The 26,133-nt window shown below is 44.6% G+C and overlaps 1 protein-coding gene, 1 long non-coding RNA gene and 1 other non-coding gene across 4 annotated transcripts in view; 1 reads left to right on the top strand and 2 right to left on the bottom strand.

The window, feature by feature from the left end:
- MTHFD1L (methylenetetrahydrofolate dehydrogenase (NADP+ dependent) 1 like) overlaps positions 1-21,167 on the bottom strand; it is a 181,879-nt gene extending 160,712 nt beyond the window's left edge. Inside the window, 7 exon segments of one of the 2 annotated variants that reach the window (NM_001076018.2) lie at positions 6,357-6,493; positions 8,137-8,237; positions 10,554-10,678; positions 13,934-13,987; positions 14,082-14,132; positions 15,517-15,601; positions 20,766-21,167. In NM_001076018.2, the coding sequence (NP_001069486.1) occupies positions 6,357-6,493; positions 8,137-8,237; positions 10,554-10,678; positions 13,934-13,987; positions 14,082-14,132; positions 15,517-15,601; positions 20,766-20,986 (774 nt within the window). In that variant the 5' untranslated portion in view covers positions 20,987-21,167. 2 annotated transcript variants of the gene reach the window in all.
- Positions 7,084-7,218, bottom strand: LOC112448160 (small nucleolar RNA SNORA70). Its single transcript, XR_003036552.1, has one exon. It is a non-coding gene; the product is annotated as a small nucleolar RNA SNORA70 (small nucleolar RNA).
- On the top strand, positions 19,030-25,840 carry LOC132346137 (uncharacterized). Its single transcript, XR_009495874.1, has 2 exons — positions 19,030-19,427; positions 24,582-25,840. It is a non-coding gene; the product is annotated as an uncharacterized lncRNA (long non-coding RNA).
- The last annotated feature ends 293 nt before the right edge of the window (positions 25,841-26,133 follow it).

Raw genomic sequence — 26,133 nt, 5'->3', positions numbered from 1 at the left:
CTTGATGTAAAAATCCCTCAAAATCACAGGAAGGAATACTATTCCTAGAAAGAGTGATTGGTAAACCAGGAATTCCCAGGAGATGTGACCTGATGTGAAGTGGCTTCTGAGGGGACACAGGCATCAGCGAAGGAAAAGGTCCATAGCCACAGAGTTGAGGACCAGAGGGTGGGCCTGGACTGGCCAAAGCTGGACACACTCTCTCGGGCACACTTTCTCTTAGTTTTGTTTTTGATTTGGTTTCCTCGGCCTCCACGTATTGTTGGGAGACCTCACAGACAGACAGACTCTCTCCTTATACCCAGCCATACATTGGAAACATGTGTGCTAGGCTTCAAATAAGGAACCCAGGTCCTACATTTTATTACCTCCTTACAAGCGATTGACCCACTGGCCTTTCCATTTCCACATCAAGGATCAACTGCACATCTGTATGGTGAAACTTGCCAGTGTCCTTCCTGACTCACCATCTGCCGCAGCCAAGCTATTACTGGGGATGTTAACAGGTGCCAAGTCCTGCGCTAAGCAAACCAACAGCATCACTGAATTCTCACAGCAGCTTCAAGAGGACGGGAGTATTAAGATCCCCGTTCTACACATGAGGAGACAGGCTCAGAGAAGTTAAACAACAACGAAGTCTTGAATCCAGAGCTGTTTGCACCAAAGCCTGTTGTATTGCTTCCCGAGAACACAAATGTCATCCCAAGCGTTCCAAAGACAGTTCCTACTGGTTGCAGCAGTAGTAGCTTCGAGGTCATCCCAAATTTGGAAGGCTACATGTAGTTTCAGAGGTGGTATACAGGGCTCCAGTGTTACAGTCACCACCTTATCCCTAAAACCCTCACCCCTCTGGTTCTTGAAATGCCCCACCAGATGGCCAACAGGGCATCCTGTCCCACGTCAGGTACAAACAGGCAGGAAAGAATCACTTTTCAAAGATAATATCGTGTGACCTCACAGCTATACTCCTTTGCTTGTTCTTTTCTCCCCCTGATACTTGTCACTGTTCATAATGAGAAGTTAAATGGGCCATCATCTTAAAATGTACTTACAATGCATTATAATCTTAAAATACATTGTTGGTGGCATTAGAAAACAAATACCAATCTACTGTAAAATGTATACTTTCAGTGTTTTTCAGTGAAGGCTTTCGAGGTGTGCGATAAGGGTGGACACAGCCTGCCCCATTCAGGTCTCCCAGCACTAATCTGTGTTTGGATATTCTTTGCACCATTTTCAGTTGCTATCACCTGTGTTTTAGAAATAAAATATAGGAATGAAGTAAAATAAAAGTCGCTCAGTTGTGTCTGACTCTTTACTACCCCGTGGACTGTAGCCTGCCAGGCTCCTCTGTCCACAGAATCCTCCAGGCCAGAATACTGGAGTGGGTAGCCATTCCCTTTTCCAGGGGATCCTCCCAACCTAGGGATGGAACCCAGGTCTCCCTCATTGCAGGTGGATTCTTTGCTATCTGAGCCACCAGGGGAGTCCAAAATATAGGAATAGTGAAAAGTTAGATGTCAGACAGAAGCATGGAGGTGTACTAGCAGGAGGCGAGTGACAAGTGCAGCGCTAGCTGCTAGCACAAAGAAAGGAAAGAAACAGCCGTTATTCCGCGGTGGGAGGGGAGCCTGCTGTGTGTAAGTGGACCATGTACAGGGGGTCAAACAAAGTTTAAGGACAATTATGGGAAAGCTCAGCAGTGGTCACAGGACTGGAAAACGTCAGTTTTCATTCCAATCCCAAAGAAAGGCAATGCCAAAGAATGTTCAAACTACAATGCAACTGGGCTCATTTCACATGCTAGCAAGGTAACGCTCAAAATCCTTCAAGCTAGGCTTCAGCAGCACATGAACCAAGAACTACTAGATGCAGAAGCTGGATTTAGAAAAGTCAGAGGAAGCTTTGCTGCTGCTGCTGCTGCTGCTAAGTCACTTCAGTCGTGTCCGACTCTGTGAGATCAAACTGCCAACGTCCACTGGATCACAGAAAAAGCAAGACAGTGCCAGCAAAACCTCTATTTCTGCTTCACTGACTATGCTAAAGCCTTTGACTGTGTGGATCACAACTAACTGTGGAAAATTCCTCAAAAGATGGGAATACCAGACCACTTACCTGCCTCCTGAGAAACCTATATGCAGGTCAAAAAGCAACGGTTAGAAGCAGACGTGGAACAACGGACTAGTTCAAAACTGTGAACAGAGTACCTCGAGGCTGTGTATTGTCACCCTGCTTATTTAACATCTATGCACAGTACATCATGCAAAATGCCGGGCTGGATGAATCACAAGCTGGAATCAAGACAGCCAGGAGAAATAACAATCTCAGATATGCAGATGATACCACCCTAACGGTAGAAAGTGAAGAGGAACTAAAGAGCCTCTTGACGAGGAGAGTGAAAAAGCTAGCTGAGAACTCAGCGTTCAAAAACCTAAGTTCATGGCATCCAGTCACATCACTTCATGGCATATAGAAAGGAAAAAGTGGAAACAGTGGCAGAGTTTATTTTCTTGGCTCCAAAGGCACTGCAGACGGTTAACTGCAGCCATGAAAATAAAAGACGCTTGCTCCTTAGAATAAAAGCTATGATAAACTTAGAGTATTAAAAAGCAGAGACATTACTTTGTCAACAAAGGTCTGTATAGTTAAAGTTACGATTTTTCCAGTAGTCATATACGGCTATGACAGTTGGACCATAAAGAAGGCTGAGCACCAAAGAATGTGTTGAACTGTGGTGTTGGAGAAGACTCTTGAGAGCCCCTTGGACTGCAAGGAGATAGAACCAGTCCATCCTAAAGGACATCAACCCTTAATATTCATTTGAAGGACTGATGCTGAAGCTGAAGCTCCAATACTTTGGCCACCTGATACGAAGAAATGACTCACTAGAAAAGACCCTGATGCTGGGAACAATTAAGGGCAAAAGAAGAGGGTGACAGAGGATAAGACAGTTGGATGGCATCACCGACTCAGTGGATATGAATTTGAGCAAGCTCCATGATATAGGGAAGCCGGGCTTGCTATAGTACATGGGGTTGCAAAGAGTCAGACAAGACTTACCGACTAAACAAAAACAATGAAAAGCCTGGAATCTTTCTTGCCATATTTTTGGCTCTAAAGTCGAAACAATAAAAGCAATGAAAGTTGCCAGTCTCTAAGATTCACAGTGGTACTGCTATAAGTACCAAGGACTTAAGAAAAAAAAAAAGGGTGTACAATGTCAGCTTTTAAAGAGAACCTCCATAGATACAGGAAAATCAGAATGTTACCCAATTTCTAGATTCTCAAGAGAGTAAAGCCAATCATGGTTCTCAAAGTTAGAATGAGCTTTATCCAAATAGTAAAGGTGATTTATTTCCATAATAAAAAAGTACTTTGAAAGATATCTTTGTTTTTCGAAAATACAGATACAACTAGCAAAACTATCTGTGACAGCTGTGAAAACACTGAATTGCCAATGAAGGCATTTTTCTCTTTTTCGTCACAGCTGTTCAGTTCAGGGCAAGTTTACTGTCCTCTTCCACTAAGCGTCCCAACCCAAAATTCTGGGCTTTTAAAGTACAAAACACTGTCCCTGCATTTTCTTGAATAGCCTGCCACCATGTGGCGACCACTGAAAAATCACATAATAATTGCAAGATCATGTTCCCGGACTGTTTTCAAACAAGAAACAACAAGGTATATCAGATCCACTTGCCATTCAAACATTACAGCTCTCAGTCCAGATGCCTTGGTCCCCAGGACAGGACTACAACTTGCTAGTCTCCATCCTCACATGGCAAAGTGAGGAACATGTATTTTCAGATTTTGGTAATTTATTGTGCTTAATGCACTTTTAATGTAAATTCACTTCCCTTGACATTTGTGGAATTCAGTCAGTTTTTGAAATTAAAAACTTTATGAAACTATTTCAGACAGTAAATTGTAAAAGAATTACAATTCACCTGGACACCCTGCCCATTACCCGGTTTAAGAAAAGGTATGACCAACACAAGCGAAGGTCCCCTAGTGTCTTCTCCATCTACATCCACATGTTTGTCCCATCACGGTTTTCCTGAATTGGCTCAGTTTCTGCTCATTTCCTTATTCTTTTCCTTTATATGTATGCAGCTCTAAAAAGGTATTGACTTTAAATCTTATACAAATGGGGTTAGATGAAATACATCCTGCATTGACTTTAAATCTTATACAAATGGGGTTAGATGAAATACATCCTTCTGCAACTTGCCTTACTCCAGTGAATAATTTTTTAAAATTCTTTATTGATATTTATAGCTCTATGCTTCTTCAAAATTGTCTTGTTTTTATCCTGATCTCCCATGTAAATTTTAGAATCAATTTGGCAAATTCTACACAATAATATTATGTCAGGATTTTGATTCAAATGTAGAGATTAATTTGGGAGAGAATCAGTATCAATATCCTTAAGAGAGTGAGTCTTCTAATCCATGAAATGGTATCTCTGCTTTTAACTGGGTCTTCTTAATGGCATTTATAAAAATTATACAATTTCTTTCAAAAGGTCAGAAATAACCTTTGTTAAATATATTTCTGCTGCTGCTACGTCGCTTCAGTCATGTCTGACTCTGTGCGACCCCAGAGACGGCAGCCCACCAGGCTCCCCCGTCCCTGGGATTCTCCAGGCAAGAACACTGGAGTGGGTTGCCATTTCCTTCTCCAGTGCATGAAAGTGAAGAGTGAAAGGGAAGTTGCTCAGTCGTGTCTGACTTGTAGCGACCCCATGGACTGCAGCCCAGCAGGCTCCTCCGTCCATGGGATTTTCCAGGCAAGAGTATTGGAGTGTGGTGCTACTGCCTTCTCTAAATATATTCCTAGGTACCTTATATTCTCATTGTTATCATATGTTGTATTCTTTAAAAATTAATTTTATAACTGTGGGTGGTGGTGTTTAGAAATGCAATTAGCTTTTGCCTGTTGATCTTACATCCAAGAAGCCAGATGAACTCTTAGTAATTCTGATATCTGTGTTTTTTGTGTGTGTGAAGTAATTCTGATATCTTGATAGAGTCTTCTGTACTTTTTACATAAGTTTATTACTCAGGATTGATGACATTTTGTGTTTTCCTTTCCTATCATCATTTTGTTTTTTCATATTACTACATTGTCTGGGAATTCCCGCACAATGCCAGTTAGGAATAATGATAACAGACACCTTTGTCTTTCCTAATTAAAAAGTGTTTCTAGGGAATTCTCTGGTGGTTTAGTTGTTAGGACTTGGTGCTTCCACTGCTGGTTTTGATCTCTGGTCAGAGAACTAAGAACTATTAATAAGACGCTGTGTAGCGCAGTCCCCCCAAAAGGTTTTTCATATTTCACTGTTAAATGATATTTTCACTCTGTTTTTATAGACATTTTATTTGATTAAGGAATTTCTTTAAATTCCTAGTCTAAGATGACTTTTTAGAAAAATCTCATAATGAATGCTAGAATTTATCTAATAACTTTTCTACTATCTACGTAGAAAAGATAACTTTTCTACGTTATCTAACGTATCTACTACGGTGAAAGTATAGATTTTAATCTGATAATGTAATGAATTACATTAATACATTTTGATCAATATTAACCCTCTTTACAATCTCATGATAACCTCAACCTGGATTTTATTTTCTATTTTGCTAATGGTAACTTCATCTATGTTCACAGGTGAAATTGGCCTATAATTGTCCATTAGCATCGTGTCAGTGTCTGCACTGGGAACTCATGAGTTATAAAATGTTCTGTCTTCTCCTATCTTTTTTGACTGAGGTAGCTCATTTATAAAACTATTGTCTTTTTGTCTGCTTGTCTGACTTTTGTCTGCTAGACTGATTCTGGAGAAGGCAATGGCACCCCACTCCAGTACTCTTGCCTGGAAAATCCCAGGGACGGGGGAGCCTGGTGGGCTGCCATCTATGGGGTCGCACAGAGTCGGACACGACTGAAGCGACTTAGCAGCAGCAGCAGACTGATTCAATGTCTTCAACGTTATATACTATTCAATTTTATGTGAATCCATTTTTACAAGTTTTCAGATTTATCAGCCAAAGTTGCTCATACTCACCTTTTTAAAAAAATAGTTTTTGCTTCTGTGTTTATGTATCCTTGTTCATTCCTAGCATTGCTGGTGTTCTCTTTTCCTCTCGATCATTTTGGCTAGTGATGTGTCTATATTACTAGACTTTTCCAAGAACTGATTTTGGCTTTGCAATAGAAATCTCTGTTCTTTGTTTTCATCCTTTGAGATTTTTCTGCTGTTCTTTCTGTAATCTCTTAACGCTTGGTCTGTGCATTTCCAGTCCTCCTTTTCTAATATAAGCATTTGAAGATATGTTTCCAACATGAAAGATGCTTACCTTGCCTTGAAGCTGAGGTGTTTTCCACTGGGAGCTCATTGTCATGGACCCTTTTCTCTGGAACAGACATTGTAGGGTGGCTTCCAAAGACCCATGGGCTCCTATTACCAAGATCTTCTTTCCATCTAAGCTGACACCTATCCACCAAATGAAAATTCAGTATTATAAGCAAAACATCAATGTTTTTTTCCTATACAGGTTTAATGCAAGGGGGGAAAAGCCTTTAAGGTAGGATTTACTGGGGGGTGTTAAGGAGGGGACAGTGTCTGGGCTCTCAGGAGCGCTGGGCCCACCATTTGTCCAGGGGGCTGGGATTAGGGACGTGTTCAACCCCACAGCTCTCTGGGACAACCTGCTTTTCCGCCACCAAGTTTTCAATTTCATCCACATTAAACTTAGTAAATCCCCACTTCTGTGGATCTTCCAGCACCCAGAAAACTTGAACTTCACCTGCTCCGTGTTCTGCAGCTTGGTGCAGACGGACATTATGACCTGGCCAATGTGGACTCTGGCCATTGTGCCCTGGCGCTTTCCAAAGGTACGATGCATACCTGTCTGGAGCCTAGACTGCGGACAGCATGCCAGACACGAATGTCCCCTGGAAAGGGCTGTCTTCAAATGGCAACTCACTCCAGTATTCTTGCCTGGAGAATTCTATGGACAGAGGAGCCCAACAGCCTACAGTCCACAGGGTCACAAAGAGTCAGACACGACTGAGTGACTGACACTTTCACTTCAAGGTCCCTTAGGGCAACCCATGAGGGCAACAGGCTTCATACACTACCCGGGAGCCTGCTGTTTGCAGCCACTGCACACCAGCACTCCCCAGCGAAAATAGCACCGTCAGCTTAATTGGCTGCAAAAAAATAGCCTTTTAAAACTTGGCCCTCTGGGCACCAGACTTACAATGACTATAAGCTGTAATTTATTCTTTCTGTGCAAATTTTATGGTGGGGTGATGCAGAATCATCATCCTAATTATTCATATGATGGAAAGACACTGTCTATTCGGATTATCTCAGAGATTTGAGGTTAATGACTACTGTCCTAAAGGCGTATCTTGAAAGTTAGTCTTCTAACAAAGCTTTGGTATACATTTTAGAATTTTTGTTTACTCATTGCACGTTTGGGTATAGGGGAGGGACACTGGTCTCTTTTTTACTCAAGCCAGTGCAAAGAAAAATTAAGTTTATTAAATTTTTATGTATTCAGTTATAAAGTCCTTAAATATAGGAGAGATTCAGTAATAATTTACTTGTTAAATGTGATAACTAAGATATTATTCATTTCTATGTCACTGACATGAAAGGAAAGAAAGATGGAAATTAAATACTGATACGAAAGTGATACTGTTCACTGATAAATCCTAATCCAGGTTTCTATACCCTAAACTATATCTAACAGTCATTTAAACTATATATCTAATAGTCAGTTAAGCCTTAAATATAAATCTTATCTAGGTCTACACACTGACGGATTTGAGGAGTTGAAACTTGAAACGTCTTTCATGGTGGTTATTTTGAGAGTTTCATGAGAGACACTGAGAAAATGTTTAACACGTAATGTGTTAATGTGTTATTTAATGTTTAACAAGGTTAATCATTTACCTTTACCAATTTCTCTTTAAATTATAATAGTCTTATTAGAAAATCTGCCATAGTCATATGTAACTGACGAGAAACAAAAAAATCTGATACTGAATATCACCTCAGTGTTTCAATAAGAATCTTCCAGAAACAGAAATGTTCAGAACAGCAACATTTCTGAAGGAGCATTATACCTGACTTTTCAAGAAGTTCGATTACAGCTCTGGCCACAGGTGAAATAAAACACTCATGGGCATCTCCTCGGACCAACTTCCCCAGGTTGACATCCGTTAATCTGAATCCAAAAACAAGGGAACAAGTGAGTTCAAACTTGGCCCAAACTCAGTCATCTGTAAAGCACATGTATTAATCCCAAATAACAGCCAAGTCAATATTTGATATAATGAAAAGAAGCTAATCTTTTAAAGCTGGTCAAGAAAAAATTAACTATGAAATTCTCTCTGTGCTCATTTGGGCGTCCCTCCCTCCCAGCTCTGCAGTGTGCACCTACATGACACATTAACCAGAGCTCCTCAAAGACAAGACCGCCTGCTCAACTGAAAAGATAACTTTTTAAAATTCCGACACTAGCCATGCAACTTCTTAAAAGAACAGTGTTCTTTCCCAGCTCTGTAGGGGGTCAGGGTGACTTGGGGTTCATCTGGACGATGGGGCTTCCCGGGTGGCTCAGATGTAAAGGATCTGCCTGCAATGCAGGAGACCCGGGTTCAGTCCTTGGCTCAGGAAGATCCTCTGGAGAAGGGCATGGCAACCCACTCCCGTGTTCTTGCCTGGAGAATTCCACGGCCAGAGGAGCCTGGTAGGGGGCTACAGTCCATGGGGTCTCAAAGAGTCAGACACAACTGAACAACTAACACTTTCACTTTCTTCTCACCCTTAGTGAATTTTATGTAAAGCATCAGTGTGTCATTGTGATGTGTTATCCTTTCTCCCGACAATGTGTATGATTATCTGACTTCTATCCCTGTGACTATCTGACTTCTATCTATATGACTATATGACCATCTCTGACTTCTAACAGAGGAACAGTTCTCAGAGCTTCCTGAGAATCTGCTTGCTGGGTTATAATCCTTGATTTGGCTCAAATAAAATTCTCTTTATTCCTTTTTTAACTTGATAGTTCACTGAATTTTTGTTGACAGATAGGATATATTAAATAATTAAATAGAAATTAAAGAGTGGGCAAGAAAAACAAATATAAAATAAAGAGCGGGCAGGAATAGAGGCCATTAGCTTTTTAGAGCGGCCCTTTAGGCAATGCTAATGTGGTCCCTAAGGGTGTTCTGATCTTGCTTGGACAGCATGTCTGCAGCTTGAAGCCATGTAGGGCTTCACTGCACAGCTCCAGGAAGCTCATTTCAGTGGACTATGGAGAAGGGTGGCCCTGGATGTGTGCCGTGGTCCTGAAGCCAAGCCCACTTTACCCTGAGGAATTTACATCTCCATCAATATCAAAGCCCAGAATCAATCCTAGAAATCAGGGAGTGACCTCACAAGATTTGGATTCAAGGTCTGACCCCCACTTGACATCAGTACTCATCTCCTGCAGGAATCAAGGGAAAAAAGGAGGAACCATGTCCTTTCAAGGCCTTGCGTCCTTTCTTGTCAAATCCAGGACAACACAGTCCCTAACTGTTCAGCTTAAACTGATGGTCTCAATACAGGTTAATAACAAAATGAGGATACTTGGCAAAGGTTTCATAGTCCTCTTTTTATGAAAGATAGAAAACTACACCTTGATACCTTGAGGTTCTGGAGGTTTCCTAACTAATTAGAGCTTCTTCTCTCTTTATGGTTTGTCTGCTACAGGATCAGAGATTTTCATGACAACTTTTCTCCCTGTTTGAGTCTGCCCTAAGTCCCAACAGAAGGCCTGGATAATGGCAGAATCTGGATGTGTCAGTGATGTAGTGATTCACTCAATCCAGCCCCTACAAGAATAATGTTATCAATTTGCTTACCACCCTGTAATGCTAAGAATGTTCTTTTAGGTCACAGTACATAAATCTCTTGTTTCCATGTCGGAAAATGAGGTTTTCAACTTTTAGGAAACATCAGGAACTCCCGTATGCGTGGGTAGTATTCCTTGTCCCTTGAAGCTTATATCATGACGTGACACAAATCCAAGACCAATATCAGAGCACCTGCTAGTCAGTTTTTCCCTTCAAACAAAACCCTGCATTATGAACGTAAGGGCTTGCTTTGTTCTTCTCTACTGGCCTGGAACTGAGGGAGAATACTCTATTGCTAGTGAAGCTGGTGTCTGGGCTTTTTCTCTAGTCTGGTAGAACTATCAAGGAAAAGTTATTAGAAGAGGAGAGCTGGCTAAGGACTCTGTAAGTCAGGAAGTTCTCAAATGAATATGACTGGTTAATTCCAAAATGGCACACAAACACTACAAAAGGGTAAGTGTATTTTCCCAAACATGCACTTTCTTAAGCAGAATTTAACAGACCCTCCAACTCCTGAAAGAGTTAAAATTATTCCTTTCAAGTCTTAATTACTGACATAGTTGAAAGAGCAGAGTTTTCAAAAATTCACTGTAAACAAACTAGCAATGAGTTGATTGTTTTCTTTTATATGTTCTTACCCATCCACATCTTTTTCTGGTTTCAAAGCATTGAGGATTTTGTTGCTAAATGAGGTCTCAGCGATCTGAAGGGCAAGGCCATGTACTCTGCTGTCTTCATTAATCTTCAGGATCTCATCTATAATCTAAAAGGAAAACAATAGTCAGTTGTGCAAAAATAAGACCCAACAAAAGGCATATTATATTAAACATGGATTCATAAAAATGCATGTGTTCTAGTTTCTTCTTGTCTTTGTTGAAGACCTGGTGTAAAGCAGAAAGAAGAAATCTATATTCCCTTCTCACCCCGTATAAAATCTTGGCTGAATTTTTGGTGTCTTTAAGTCTTTCTTATCACTATTCTCTACCAGAACACGACAGAACAAAACCAAAGCTCAGCAATTAATTAAGACATGAGATGCTACAAGTGAGAGCTGTAAAAGACAATTCCCTGTCCACAGTCAGATTTGAGCCCATCTGATGCTCTCTTGCCTACCTGGGAATAAGGCCAGATACAGACCCCACAAATTCCCATTTTTTGCCCATGAGTAATTTAGCTGAACTGTTTGTCCCCACTGATCCATCAGAATAAAACCGCTTGTAAATTGAACGTTAGGTAAGCTTCTTTCCTTCCCTCTGGTTCTTAAACTTTGACCTGTGCTGTGCCGTCCTTAGTCGCTCAGCTATGTCCAACTGTTTGTGACCCCATTGACTGTAGCCTGCTAGGCTCCTCTGTCCATGGAGACTCTTCAGGCAAGAATACTGGAGTGGGTTGCCATGCTCCCCTCCAGGGGATATTCCCAACACAGGGATTGAACCCAGGTCTCCTACACTGTAGACACACCTTTACCATCTGAGCCACCAGGGAAGCCCAAACTTCGACCTAGCCCCAGTCTGACTGTCAGACGGCACTCTCCTCCCTCCACTCATGAGAACAGGCTGGCTTCAGGGTAAAACATTCTCTCATCTACTATCTCATCAAGCCACCCTTTCTTTCATCGCACTGGCTTCTTTCAAGACTTCTCTCCCTCTCCCTGTAAAAGACAAGGCTTCTGCCTACCTCTGAAAGGTATGTAGAAGTTACGGGCAGAGTACATTTCCTTAACAGGCCCTTTCCCCATCTGGCAGTAATTCTTTCAGATTATATCACTTCTCACTGAGTCTGGATTTATTTTCTCTCTGATGCTGGCTAGAATGTGGACTCTTGAGAGTCCCATGGACTGCAAGGAGATCAAACCAGTCAATCCTAAAGGAAATCAATGCTGTATATTCACTGGAAGGACTGATGCTGAAGCTGAAGCTCCAATACTTGAGCCACCTGATGCAAAGAGCTGACTCACTGGAAAAGACCCTGATGCTGGGAAAGATTGAGGGCAGGAGAAGGGGGGCAATAGACGATGAGATGGTTAGACAGCATCATTGACTCAATGGACATGAATTTGAGCAAGCTCAGGGAGATAGTGAAGGACAGGGAAGCCTGGCGTGCTGCCGTCCATGGGGTCACCAAAAGTCGGACACGACTGAACAACTGAACAGCAACATAACAATAGAATGTGGGTGTGATGTGTAGAGTTGAATGGGCCATCCTGGATATGAGGCAGCACAGCAAGATCCTGGGAACCTGAATATCTAAGGACTTTGTGATGCCACCACACTAGCCAGGGATTCCCTACTTCTGAACTTTCAGTCAGTTCAGTTTAGTTCAGTCGCTCAGTCGTGTCCGACTCTTTGCGACCCCATGAATCACAGCACTGAGCACCGAAGAATTGATGTTTTTGAACTGTGGTGTTGGAGAAGACTCTTGAGAGTCCCTGGGACTGCAAGGAGATCCAACCAGTCCATTCTAAAGGAGATCAGCCCTGGGTGTTCTTTGGAAGGAATGATGCTAAAGCTGAAACTCCAATACTTTGGCCACCTCATGCGAAGAGTTGACTCACTGGAAAAGACCCTGATACCTGGAGGGATTGGGGGCAGGAGGAGAAGGGGATGACAGAGGATGAGATGGCTGGATGGCATCACCGACCCGATGGACGTGAGTTTGAGCACCTACAAAAGACTTCAGTGCTATTCCCGATTGTTTAGTTTTCATCACTGCCACAGCCAGTCTGAAGAAAATCTAGCCACAGAAGTGTCAGACACCAGGATGGCCCTGGTTTAGTGTCTGAGGCCCTACTTATGCAGTGCTGCTTATCCCAGGCTTGAGATGACACACAGGAGGGTTGGTATCCCTGCTGCTGGGAACAACCATATCACATACAGTAGCACTGCAAGAACCTACGATGGTTTTTTTATCAGAGGCCCCAAAACACCACTTAAAGATTCACACAAAGTTAGCCTGAAAAAGCATCTGGAAAATGATCCTGTCTTTTATTTTATTGATGAGGCAACTGTGACCTAGAAGAACCAAAGAATGACTCAAGGTCAAACAACTCAGGTCAGGACATCACAAACCAGAACTAGTCCTCCAGACACTGACAATTTCCATGAGACAATGCTGTTGCAACAGCTAAAGAAACACAACCAAAGTGACCATGTCATAGCTCATGCTGTCAACAGAAACATGTGGTGTGTGATAGTCGCTTCAGTCGTGTCCAACCCTTTGTGACCCCATGGGTTGAGGCCCACCAGGCTCCTCTGTCCATGGGATTCTCCAGGCAAGAATACTGGAGTGGGTTGCCAATTTCTTCTTTAGGGGATCTTCCTGGCCCAGGGATTGAACTCATGTCTCTTAAGTGTCCTGTATTGGCAGGCAGGTTCTTTACCACTAGTGCCCACGAGGGGAGGCCTTATTGAGCAGAAACATATGGTAAGGAGATAAAAAACAATGTACTGGGGACTTCCCTTATAGTCCAGTGGCTAAGACTCCAAGCTCCCAATGCAGGGGGTCTGGGTTTGATTCCTGGTCAGGGAACTAGATCCCATGTGCCACAAGTAAGAGTTCATATATCACAACTAAAGATCCCAAATGCTGCAACTATGATCGAAGATCTGACGTGCCACAGCTGAGGCCTGGTGCAGTCAAATAAATAAATATATTTTTTAAAAAAGGTACTACTATATAGCACAGGGAACTACATTCAATAGCCTGTAATAAACCATAATGGAAAAGAATATGAAAAAGAATATACAAGCGTATATGTATAACTGAATCACTTTGCTATACACCAGAAACTAACAAAACATTGTAAATCAACTCTACTTTAAAGAAAAAAGAAAGAAACATGGTAAGGGAAGGGACAGATCACAGAGCATTTACACTAGTGGGAAAAGTGAATTCTTCCCTCCAAAAGTTCAGCCCTGAGAAAAGGTTTGGTCAGTTCCGCCCACAGCAAGACTTGCTCAGAGGTCTACTAGGGCCGAGGGGGAGGAGCACAAAAGAGTCACGTGTCCTGCTGTCTTACCTCATCTTCCCCGCTCTCCGCAGGAAGGCAGATGTGGGTGATGTTCAGACCAGCCTGCAAAGAGTACACAGGGCGAGTGTGTCACTGAGAGGAGATGAATGCACCAGCCAAAAATTAAAATGCATTTCTGAAAATCAACAATCCTTACCTCCTCAGCCAAATTCTGGTTTACTTCTTGCATCAAGTTATCATCACCTGCCTTGGGAGAGGGGAGACAGAAGGAGAATGTATTAAAGATCAACATAAAAAGATCTTGAATAGGCACAGAACAATACAAAGACTAATTCTGTGATTATGCATTATCTAACAAAGACAAAGGGAAATGCAAAACAAGAATCTTATTGCTCATAAAAGGGAGCTAATGGCTGGTCTTCATTAACATGGCAATTTCTCAGGCTTTCAAGTTATGTTTCTTTTTAAAATAAGAATCCTCACAGGGCATATATAGCCACAACCAGAACCCAGTTCTAAGTGAGGAAGGCCAAACAGGGAGATTTAGGTGACTTGCCCTTCACTGAAAAGCTATCAAGTAAGCTGAATTCCAGGAGGCTAGGCCCTCGGCTCACTTTTCTTTCCACTCTTCTCACCTGCCTACCTTTTCAGAAACAGACTCCAAAGAATGCAAGTGACTTGAGCACAGCTCTCTGGTCCTGAAATCACAGTGCTGATGAGACAGCTTTTCTGATACATTAAACTCATGCCAAGAACAAGAGTGGCCGCTCAACTGTTGGGCTGTTAGCTTACAGGCTTGGCTCAGCTAATCACTTGCCTGCACCTGGCATCACCCAGGTGCGCCAACACAGGTGGCAAATAGTGCCAACCGCAGCTGGCAACGAAGGGTCCGAAGTCAGAAGACAGATGTAGAACTTGAAGTCCTTCTGACATGCCGTGGCTTTTGGCCCTTCAGACTCAAGGCAGGCCTTAGAGACTAAGTAGTAAGATCACCAAATACCATGTCTCAGCAAGCATCTGTCTTCCATGGAACTAAAGAGGCGTGTTTCTCCCCTTTCCCCTCAGATCACATCATAAGAATTTATACTTGGCCACAGTATATAATGCAAGTTATGGGAGCATCTACATCCCGACCTCTGGAAGTTATCCACACCAAAAGGAGACAGAAGCAAACAGAGCGGTACCTGACCTGTAACCCTGAAGCAGCAAAATGACCAGATGAAGGGGGAAACAACAGCATTTCCAGCTGAGGCTTCTCCTTCCTCCCCTAAGCCCCAGTGGGATGTCTGTGACAAGAAATGCAGGTGGTTGTCTGTGTACAATCTAGATTGAAAGATACCAGGACTTCCCTGGTAGTCCAGTGGTTAAGAGTCTGTCTGCCAATGCGGGGGACACAAGTTCAATCCCTGGGCCGAAGATTCCACATGCCACAGAGCAACTAAGCCCATGTGCCACAACTGCTGATTGAACCCGTGCATCAAGAGCCTGTGCTCCGCGACAAGAGAAGCCACTACAGTGAGAAGCCCACACACCACAACTAGAGAAAGTCCGTGTGTGGAAGCGAAGACCCAAAACAGCCAAAAAAAAAAGACATCATAAAATAGCAAGACAGAACCACATTCTCCGCTTACCTGAATAATAGCAAGAACCGGCTTAAAGGTAGGGGTCTTTTCTTGCAATAAACTCAGAACTTCTTTCGAATTCTGAATGACTTCTCTACATTGGGAAAGAGAAACAACACAGTCAGATCTAGGTTTGACAAGAAAGGATAGGTACCACACATTTTCTTAGAAGGTCTCTTACTCTCTAATTAGATAGCAAAAGGGTGCTCCTCCAGGTATGCACAGGGTCGGGGGCTGCCCAGGAGAGCAATCATGAACTACTTAACCCGGCATAAAATGTGACAACCTCTTAATTTTCAAAATAAGCAGAGGTAAACGAGCGGGATGCAAATGGTAATTTTCTAGGGGTGACTTTTTCTCTTGCATTTTCTAAGTTTACTGTAGTAAGAAGTTTGGGTTTCTTGGTTCAATAATCCCCTTTCTCCACCACAATCCTTCCACTCCAGAAGAGTCTGGGTCCAGGGGGAAAGCAAACTTGGGCGGAGAGGGGTAGGTACTAACACAGGGGATTGTCGAGGGGGTAAGAAGTGATGGGTCAGGATACACTTTAAGCTCCTGAGTTTACAGAAGGGATGGGAAGCAAAGGCTGCAGAAACACTGAGGAGGTGCAGGGATCTGATATTCTCCCAAGGCCTCTCACAGAAGGAGCCTCTCACTCCTCTGGGCCCCTCAAGTCTGCACTGGAACCTCCTGAAAAATAGCAGGGGCCACCTTCCCCTTAGCATCCCCCAGGTGTCAGCTCCCAGGTACAGGGGCAGACCAAGATAAACGTGGTACAAGGCAGGCTCTCTTTCTGTAGCTTCCTGGGATGAGCCATTTCAGAGACCACTTTTCACCACCCTCCACACGAAATGTTCCTTACTTGTACACAATCAAGAAAGTCGGCTCTTTCAGATGAATTTATTTACAGAATAGAAACAGACCCTCAGACATAGAAAACAATCTTATGGTTACCAAAGGGGAAGAAGGGCAGGGGCAGGGATAAATCGGGAGTCTGGGATTAACAGACTTTACTATATATGAAATAGACAAACAAGAAGGACCTATAATATAGAACAAGGAAATACATTCAATATCTTGAAATAACTAAGGAATCTGAAAAAAAAGATAGATCTATACATATATCTGGGTTTCCCGCGTGGCTCAGATAGTAAAGAAACCGCCCGCAATGCGGGAGACCTGGGTTTGATCCCTGGGTGGGGAAGATTCCCTTAAGGAGGGCGTGGCAACCCACTACAGTATTCTTGCCTGGAGAATCGCTATGCACAGAGGTGCCTGGCAGGCTATGGTCCTTGGAGTTGCAAAGAGTCGCACACAACTGAGCAACTGAGCACATATAAATATCTATATACACAGACATATATATGTAACTGAATCACTTTGCCATATAACTGAAACTAACACAACAACATTGTAAATCAATTATGTTTCAATTAAAATTTTTTAAGTAATAAAAAAAATTTGCCTCATTTTCCTCTCACAGTAATAAGAGGCTTAGCTGAGGCGGTACCCAAGCTTCAGGGCTTAAAACTATCTTTCAGTTTTATCTCCCATCTCCACCAGAGTCTTGCACACACAACAGTTTTCAAAAATTGCAGGGTGAACTCTCAGCCAGGTCCCATCAGCAGTAAGTGGCCATACACTAAGGGATGGGGCAAAACGGCCAGACACAAAACTCCTCCCAGTTTCCAGAAAAGAAACTGATGAACGTATCTGATGGAAGAGGAAAGAGGGGTGCTCGGAAAATGTTTAAAGGCCTCAAAACTTAACCAGATGAGCCATTCCACTGTCAGCTGAGCCAAAAGAAACGGAATAGATGAGCATGCAGCTGTCTACAAACCAGGCAAGTTTTTGTTTGTTTTTAATCACCTGGGATAAAGCGACTGGATAGTGAAATGACTGTATTGTTCTGTTGAACTATGTATGAAAATTCACAGATCACCTTATAAATGAGCCAGAATCTTCTTTGCAGCAAAACGTGGCTGAGGACCACGTGCTCTATGCAGATTCTATGCTTTTCTTATGTTTATGATTATTTTGGCCACACTGCTTGGTGTGCAGGATCTTAGATGGAATCCAGGCACCCTGCAGTGGAAACGCTGAGTCTTAACCACTGGGCCACTAGGGAAGTCCCTCCCCACCTTTCTTGACTACGAATTTGGGCCATATTGGGTCCTCATTTTTGCGTAGTATGGGAGGCACTGGAGTGCGGGTCCCAAGTGGTTCTTGGCAATGAGAAAGATCAGCCAGAGAGCGTGGGAAAGAGAAAGGCTCTGTGCCTCAGCCCATCAAGTTGGACTCCCTAAGTCTGGGTGGGGCCTGGAATGTATGTTCTCAAAAAGGAGTGTCTGGGTGGCTCTAAAGCTCTGAGTGGAAATAGCCTTGGACTCAAGCTCAGCCTGTGGTTGACCAGTGTGAACAATTCCCTGAGCCATAACAAACCCCTTTTCTCAATGTAGGGCAAGAGCACTACAAGAACTCTACCTTTGTTCTTATAATTGTAAAATGTTCTGCGCCTCTAAGCTACCCTTCAACACTGAAAACATGCCTTCTAAAAGCACTTTCCCCAGAAAACACCTGTAGTTCCTGCTGCTGCTAAGTCACTTCAGTCGTGTCTGACTCTGTGTGACCCCATAGACAGCAGCCCACCAGGCTCCCCCGTCCCTGGGATTCTCCAGGAAGGAACACTGGAGTGGGCTGCCATTTCCTTCTCCAATGCATGAAAATGAAGAGTGAAAGGGAAGCTGCTCAGTCGTGTCCGACCCTCAGCGACCCCATGGACTGCAGCCTACCAGCCTCCTCCGTCCATGGGATTTTCCAGGCAAGAGTCTTACCATTCCAATAAATGAAGGGCATGTGGCTACAGAAGCTCAGATCTGTCACCACCCAGCTCCTTGAGTCAAAATCCCCCACAACTTGTTACATGTGTAATGTATCATTCTTTGGGGTTACTCATTATTCCTACAGAGCCAAACAAAGCAAACAAGGAGTTACCAGGTTCAATAAGTCTAAAAAGTGGCATAAATATTTCTAATCAATATTTTTTTTTTTTTTGCCCTGTTGAGAAAAGTTGTCATGTCAACTTCTAGTTGGAAGGAGATTTTTGCCTCCCATACTGTCTTCAGATTCTTACCTTGAAATCAAAACCCCCTAAAACCTCTTATTCAATTTATGATTAATCTATCTAAAATTTTTGTCCAGTTTCCTGTGCCCTGTGACTTTAATTCTGTGCTAAATAAACAACAATCAACAGAGCCAGATGACTAAAATTGTTATTGGTAATCTCATTAATGTGCTAAAACTGCTATCATAAAAATAAATAAAATTACTACCACAGATCTCATTAACTATACACTCAGGAGATGAGCTAACAGACTCCGACTCAAGGACCAGCCAGCCAGAGAAGCATAAACCAAAGACATGGCAACTGCCAAAGCTACAATTAAGAAATGAAATGTCACAGAAACGTCACAAGATAACTAATTCCAGCCTTTCAGTTCTTCCCCTTAAAAAAAAAAAAAAAGAAAAACAAACAAAAGGCTAACTCAGAGACCAAGCTGGAGTGGATCTGAGGCTTGTCCTGGACTCGCCTGCTTGGTAACCTACAACAAACCTTGTACTTGCCTACATCACAACCCCATGTCCAGTAGATTGGCTTTGCTGCACATTCGACCAGCATTTCCAGTTAGGTTTGGTAACAACCCCTTAAGGTGAGCTCATTGCTTAAAACCTAACGACAGGAAGAGATTAAACTTCAACTTTCAGAGAGACAGGGTAAGCTAAACAAAAGGGTCCTTGGAGTCTCAGGCCACCTCAATAAGTGCTTTGCTGCTGCTGCTAAGTCGCTTCAGTCGTGTCAGACTCTGTGCGACCCCAAAGACGGCAGCCCACTAGGCTCGCCCGTCCCTGGGATTCTCCAGGTAAGAATACTGGAGTGGGTTGCCATTTCCTTCTCCAATGCATGAAAGTGAAAAGTGAAAGTGAAGTCGTTCAGCCGTGGCGGACTCCTAGGGACCCCATGGACTGCAGCCTACCAGGCTCCTCCGTCCATGGGATTTTCCAGGCAAGAGTACTGGAGCCGGGTGCCATTGCCTTCTCCGAAGAAGTGCTTTGGAAACAGGCATATCCATTCTCAAAATGAAGGACAGAAGCAAAACAGAAGAGGATGTCTATGGATGGAGGCGAACAGCTTGCTGACTGGCATCCTGGACCCCAGGAACGTCCGGAGCGCTTTGCTCTACACTGTCTGGGTCCCCAGCTAACAGACTTCTCCAGACAGAAGACTAAAGACTTCCCCTTTCTCCCACCGAAGGGTGAAGAGGAGCGGCTAGGAAGTGTGTGAGGGATCGGGGCGGAGGCGGGGGGAGGTGGATGGAGGGGGACCCGCGAACATCTCCGGGTGGGGACAGCGGAAGGCCTGACCCGGGGCTCCCAGAGTTCGCCGCTGGCCCGAGAGAGAACTTTGGCAGCAAGTTGCGCTGGGGATGCCGTGCCCACGGTGCAGCGACGCCTGAAACCAGACGGCCCCGACTTCGACCGCCTCCAGTGAGTCAACGGGTGCACCAGGCCGCAGTCCTCCCAGGCGCCGGAGGCTGCGGTGATGAGCGTGGACTTCAACGGCAGTCACAGTTCACCGCGCCCAGACAGCGTCCGGAAGGCGGAGCCGCTGCGCTGTTGGGCGCTGACCGCCGGGCCCTGGCTGCGGCCCCCTACTCCCCCAATCCTAGCCCCGCAACGGTCCAGCCCCCGACTCAGGATCCGACCGGCTGAAGGGCGGAGCAGAAGGTGGAGCAGGCGCCCCCCCTCCTCGGGGGGCTCCCACCCTCGCCGCACCGCCCCTTTCCTGCCCAGGCCGCGCCCCGCGCGGTTGCATCAGAGCCGGCGGCCGGAGGCGCACGTGGAGCGCGGCACGCGGTCTGGGCTGCGCAGTACCCGCTGGGGAGGTCCATGCCCTCCGGATCCCCCGCCCCCGGACCTGGGCCGGCCCGGGGAATCGTTCTCGCGCTGGCCCAGCCCATTCTCTGGATGCCCGCGCTACCCGCCAACCGCTCCGCCCCCCAAACCCCGACCAGCCGCCATCACCCCGAAAAGTTGGCACCAAACACTACAGCCCATGCTCAGCGAACCTCCACGGAGGTTCCCGGGGGTCGGCCGAGACTCGAGCGCTGCAGCCGCCCCGCCTCCTGGATTCCTCCTAACCTCCCCCAACCCCCCGCCACTGCCAGGAACCTGGGCGACGGCGAGCGCCGGACACTCACCGGACGATCGAGTCCCGAGCTGGGGGCGCCGGGCTGCCCGGGCCCCGGCTGCTCCCGGCCTGGGTATCCCGCAGCCGCTGTTGCCCGAGGAGACCCTCCCCGCCGCCACATCCGCTGCCCCTGCCGCTGCTGGCGCGACAAAGAGATGGGAGGCGGCGCGGCGAGCCGGGGTGCTGCGGGCGCGCGAGCCGGCGCAGGACGAACGGCAGGCGCGCGCTCATGGAGAGGCGCGAGCAGTGGCGGCGGCGAGAACCGGAGGCCGCGCGGGTCCTCCCGCGACGCGGAGATGCGGATGCAGATCTCGGAGAGGCAGCGGCTCACGTCTCTGCCGGGGGTGGCTGGGCGGAGCGGTAGCGGGCCAGAGGCTGGAAGTACCTGGCTTGCCTTCCTGGGCGAACGGGGGCCCCTAGGGGGCACTGCGCTCGGTGGCCGTGACGTGGGGAAGGCGGAGGCCGGCGGGGCGCGAGGCTGCTGTTCGAGTTGCCTGGAGTCCTGGCTTTCTGGCACTTTCTAGTCGTAGGCGAAATTTGATTAGGGATGAAAATCAGAGGAGGGTGGGGCGTGAAGATGGGCGTCCCTCCCTGCCTGGAGACCGTACGTTCTTCCTCCGCCTAGGATGCAGATAAGATCCTGCCCGCGGGTGGCAGTTTGCTTCGTAGGAGGGCTGTTGGTTTAGATGCTGATTGTATTTATCAGGCTGGAGACCAGTGAAGGGTGTGTGGGCCTTGGAGTTCACAAGGTGACTTTGCAGCCTTAGGCAGGTGACAACCTCTGAGAAGCTTAACTGCCTCAAAATGAGACTGTGTTTAAAATCTTATAAATACCAGGTAAAAGAGGAATAAAGGGACAAGTTATGAACCCTGGTTTTTCCAGCAGCTAAAGTCTGTAGGAGATGCTGGAGAGACACGGCATTTAGTCCTAAAAAAAGGTTAATGTGTTTTGCCCTGATTTTCAACCTGGAGAAAGTTGGGATCCAGAAAGATCAGTTTGGTTTGCAGGCCTTCAGTGATCATGTCTTAATCTTATACTGCTATCTATATTTTCTTTATTGCAAGGCTGACTGCCACGTTTGACATGTGAGGGGTATAGCAATAGCTTTTTTTTTGTTTAGTCGCTAGTGTCAACTCTGCAACCCTATGGGCTGTAGCACACCAGGCTCCTCTGTCCATGGGATTTTCCACCTAGTATACTGGAGTGGGTTGCCATTTCCTTCTCCAGGGCATCTTCTGGAACCAGGGATCAAACCCACATTGACAGACAGATTGTTTATCACTGAGCTACCTGGGGAGCCCACAGCAATAGCTAACATTTCACAAACCTGTGAGGTGGGTATTACCACCTTTTTACACAAGCGGAAACAAAATCATAGAAGTTGTGTCTTGTACAAGTATTACCAAACTAAACCTGGGTCCACTCGCAGGGGCGCATTAAAGCCAACCTGTTGAGATCAGGTTGTGATGAGGGAAAAGTGCAAGGGTTTATGCAGGTGCCAAACAAGGAGAACTGGCAGCTATTGGTGCAAAAGATTCAAATTCCCCAGTAGTTTTCAGGGAAAGGTTTTTAAAGACAGGGTGAGGATGAGGGTTTCAAATGCATGATCAGCTCGTGGACATTCGTCTGATCGATTGGTGGTGAGGTAATTCTGAGTCAATATCATCAACCCACTGGTTCAACTGGTCCGGGGTCTATGTTCTTGTGGGCAACATACAATTAACTGCTTTGATCTAGTGGGGGTTTCACTCTCCGTAGAACAGCTCAAAGGGTATGTCTCAATATTATCTATAGCCCTTGAGGAGGAACAAAATGTCCTTGACTTTGTCTAAGGACTAAACTATTAATAATTATTTTGGTCTTACTTGGCTGTTTTGCTTTGTTTCTGCACTTTCTTACTTCTCTGATTAAGTTTATTCTTTGGAACTTGGGGAAAGTCTGGGTGGCTAAAGTTTTTCTACAAACAAGAGGCAGGTGGAGGGCATGGGGGTGGTGGGGGGTGGTCTCTTCCTATGGTCTGTTCAGGAATGCACCATAGCGTCCTGCTTCGTTACGCAAACATATAAACATCGGAAAGGAGACCTGAATGGCCTGTTCAGCAACTGTCCTGATAATCTTGGGCAAGTCTTAAAACCCTCAGAGGCTTATGTGTCTCATTATAAATAGCGGACCAATCATTTAATGGAAATAGCAGTGAAAGAACCTGTGGTGGTTTTTTTAAACCAGCTGCCCCAAAACACCACTTAAAGATTCACACAAAGTTAGCCTGGAAAAGGATCTGGAAAATTATCCTGTCCTTTATTTTATTGATGAGGCGACTGTGACCCAAAAGAACCAAAGAATGACCCAAGGTCAAACAACCTATCAGGACACTGCAAACCAGAACAAGTCCTCCAGATACTGACAATACCACTAGACAATGCTGTTGCTATAGCTGAAGAAACACAATCAAAGTCACCACGTCATAACTCACATTGTCCATAGAAACACAGGCTGCCCTGGTGGCTCAGATGGTAAAACGTGAAAGCGAAAATCACTCAGTTGTGTCTAACTCTTTGCGACCCCATGCACCATATAGTCCGTGGACTTCTCCAGGCTGGAATACTGGAGTGGGTAGCTGTTCCCTTCTTCAGGGGATCTTCCCCACCTAGGGATCGAACCCAGGTCTCCAATGTTGCAGGCATATTCTTTACCAGGAGGTAAAAAATCCGCTTGCAGTGCAGGAGATGTGGGTTTGATCCTTGGGTGGGAAAGATCCCCTGGAGAAGGAAATGGTAACGCACTCCAGTATTCTTGCCTGGAGAATCCCACGGGCAGAGGAGCCTGGTGGGCTACAGTCCATGGGATCACAGACTTGTACATGACCGAGCGACCTAACACTTTCATTTAATGGACATTCACTGGACGCTGCTGAACATGGGTCACTGGCCAGAAAACGAAAATCACCCAGTTCACAGGGAATTTATGGGAATTCTCTGTACCTGAAACTGTCCTTAAAAAGAAAAAAGCTTTTTTTTGAAACTTATCTAATCTACCCTCAGGAGTTTCCAACAGTAACTCCACAACTGTGGTGACAGTTTACCAGGCCATCTGATGAGCACTGACTACAGTGATATTGACAAAGACTGTGAACTGTCTTTGTCTTCGTGAGACCACATATTGTACAATCTTGTTTATAGGAAATGTCCAGGATAGACAAATCTATAGAGACATAAAATGCCAGGGTTTGCTTACGGCTGAGGGCAGGGGAAATGGAGGAACTGGAGGTGAGAGCTGATGGAGACAGGGTTGTTTTCTGAGAAAATGAAAGTGAAATGCGTCGCTGTTTCTGGAGGAGAATCAAGAGAAAACACGAGAGGATCTGAAGCTGGAAATGAACGTGTTTTTCCAATATATGTACTATTATTTATAATATATATATAGAAAAACCTAAAGGAAAAAATAAAATCACCCACAATACTGTCGCCAAGTCATAACTGTTAATTTTAATCTCTTAATTTTATTTGAAATTGTTTTATAAAATTGCAACCATAGATCTCTTCTTCACTTGGTGTATTTGTTTTCATGAAATTGGGAAAGGATAATATTCGAAATCATGACCTCTAATGGTTATATATTATAACCTATTTTGTGGATAGACCATAATTTATTTTACTTTTTCCTCACATTGTTTGTATTGTTTCCAGTTCTGATATGAGAAATAACATTCTTTAATTTGCTGTTCCATAGCTGTGCGTTGAAGGCTTTCTATGTGTCAGGGGAGGGGTGGGAAGGTGAATTGGGGTCACACCTGTGATGGCAATATTTACCCTTCTTCCTTTGCAGATGCAGTTCTCAGAAAATTTATAACTGCTGAAAATGTTAAGTGGAAAAGAAACAGCACAGGGAAGTGGAGGATAAACAGCATAGCCACATCTTCAAAGAAAAAGGCAACCCTCCTGATCATATTGAATTGCAGTTTTTGAACTGCATGGTTCGGCATGGCACAGCAGGTCCCAAAGACGACTTCCCAGCACTTAATGAAATTTCTATATGGAAGAAAAATTTGAATAGAGAAGAACAAGTTAAAACCAGTACGCCTAAGCTAAACTGATTGGGAACGGTGAGCCAAAAAACTTAACTTGTTACTGTAATCCCTAATACAGAAACGACTCTGGCCATATATTGTGCTACAAAGCCGCCTTGAGGAAGGCACTATGGAGAATGTTTTCAGTCATCACCAAAACCATATGATGATCCATACCTTTAAAGTGATACTTTCTATCTTTAAATTAGATCTCACGTTAAAGTATAATAATAAAGTTTACCTAGAGGTGGAGGAGCCTGGTGGGCTGCCGTCTATGGGGTCGCACAGAGTTGGACACGACTGATGCGAGTTAGCAGCAGCAGCGGCAGCAGAGGCCTTATAGGTTTTTTGTTTTTTTTTTTGTTTTTTTTTAAACTGTATTAAAGTTATACTTTCTAATCTTAAAAAATTTTAAGTGTTTGACACTGTACTCAGGTCTGTCTCATAAAATGATTAACTGTGATCTTAGATATAATTTTTAAAAATCACTTTAAGGTCTAGAACAACAAATGCCAGGGCTGATCAAGCCAGTTAATGTATTTTACTCAACCTCTTCAAATCCTCATTGGGGTGACCATGGAGGCCTCTGTCCTCTGCTCACCTTTAACTCTTCTCCAGCCCCACCCTGAAGTCAACAGGAAGGCCTGAGTGTAAGGTGCTTACCTTTCAGATGAGAGCTATTTGGGTTCTTATATACTCAATCTGGCTTCCTAGGAGGCTCAGAGGTAGAGAATCCACCTGCCAATGCAGGAGATGCAAGCTCAATCACTGAGGCAGGAAGATCCCCTGGAGAAGGAAATGGCAATCCACTCCAGTATTGTTGCCTACAAAATTCCATGGGCAGAGGAGCTTGACAGGCTACAGTCCATGGGGTCCCAAAGAGTGGGACATGACTGAGCAGCTGAGAATGCTTGCATGCATAAAAACTGACCACCCCGATTGCCTGGGGCCTCTCTTGCCTTCTGAGATGGCCCACACCCAGAGTGTTTCCTCCCTGAATAAACTTTCTTTCACTTTACTATGGGTTGATTTTGAATTCTTTTCTGCACAAAGCCAAGAACTCCCTTTTGGCGGCTGTCCCAGGGACTCAGACATGATTTGGGATGTGACCATCCTTTTTCTCACCCCACTCTCTTTCCTGTAACACTTTGTAATTACATTTGCACATAGATCAAACAAACTTTATTTCCAATAGGGAATATATATGTATGGTTAATATAATATTTATGTCTCCCTCCAGGGCAGAAGACAGATAATGTTTGCTGTCCACAGAGTTAATATAACGCCTCCCTCCAGGGTCAAAGATTGGGC

Source organism: Bos taurus, chromosome 9 (assembly GCF_002263795.3).
Source record: "Bos taurus isolate L1 Dominette 01449 registration number 42190680 breed Hereford chromosome 9, ARS-UCD2.0, whole genome shotgun sequence".
Lineage (NCBI taxonomy): Eukaryota > Metazoa > Chordata > Mammalia > Artiodactyla > Bovidae > Bos > Bos taurus.
This window is presented reverse-complemented; position numbering and strand designations above follow the sequence as displayed.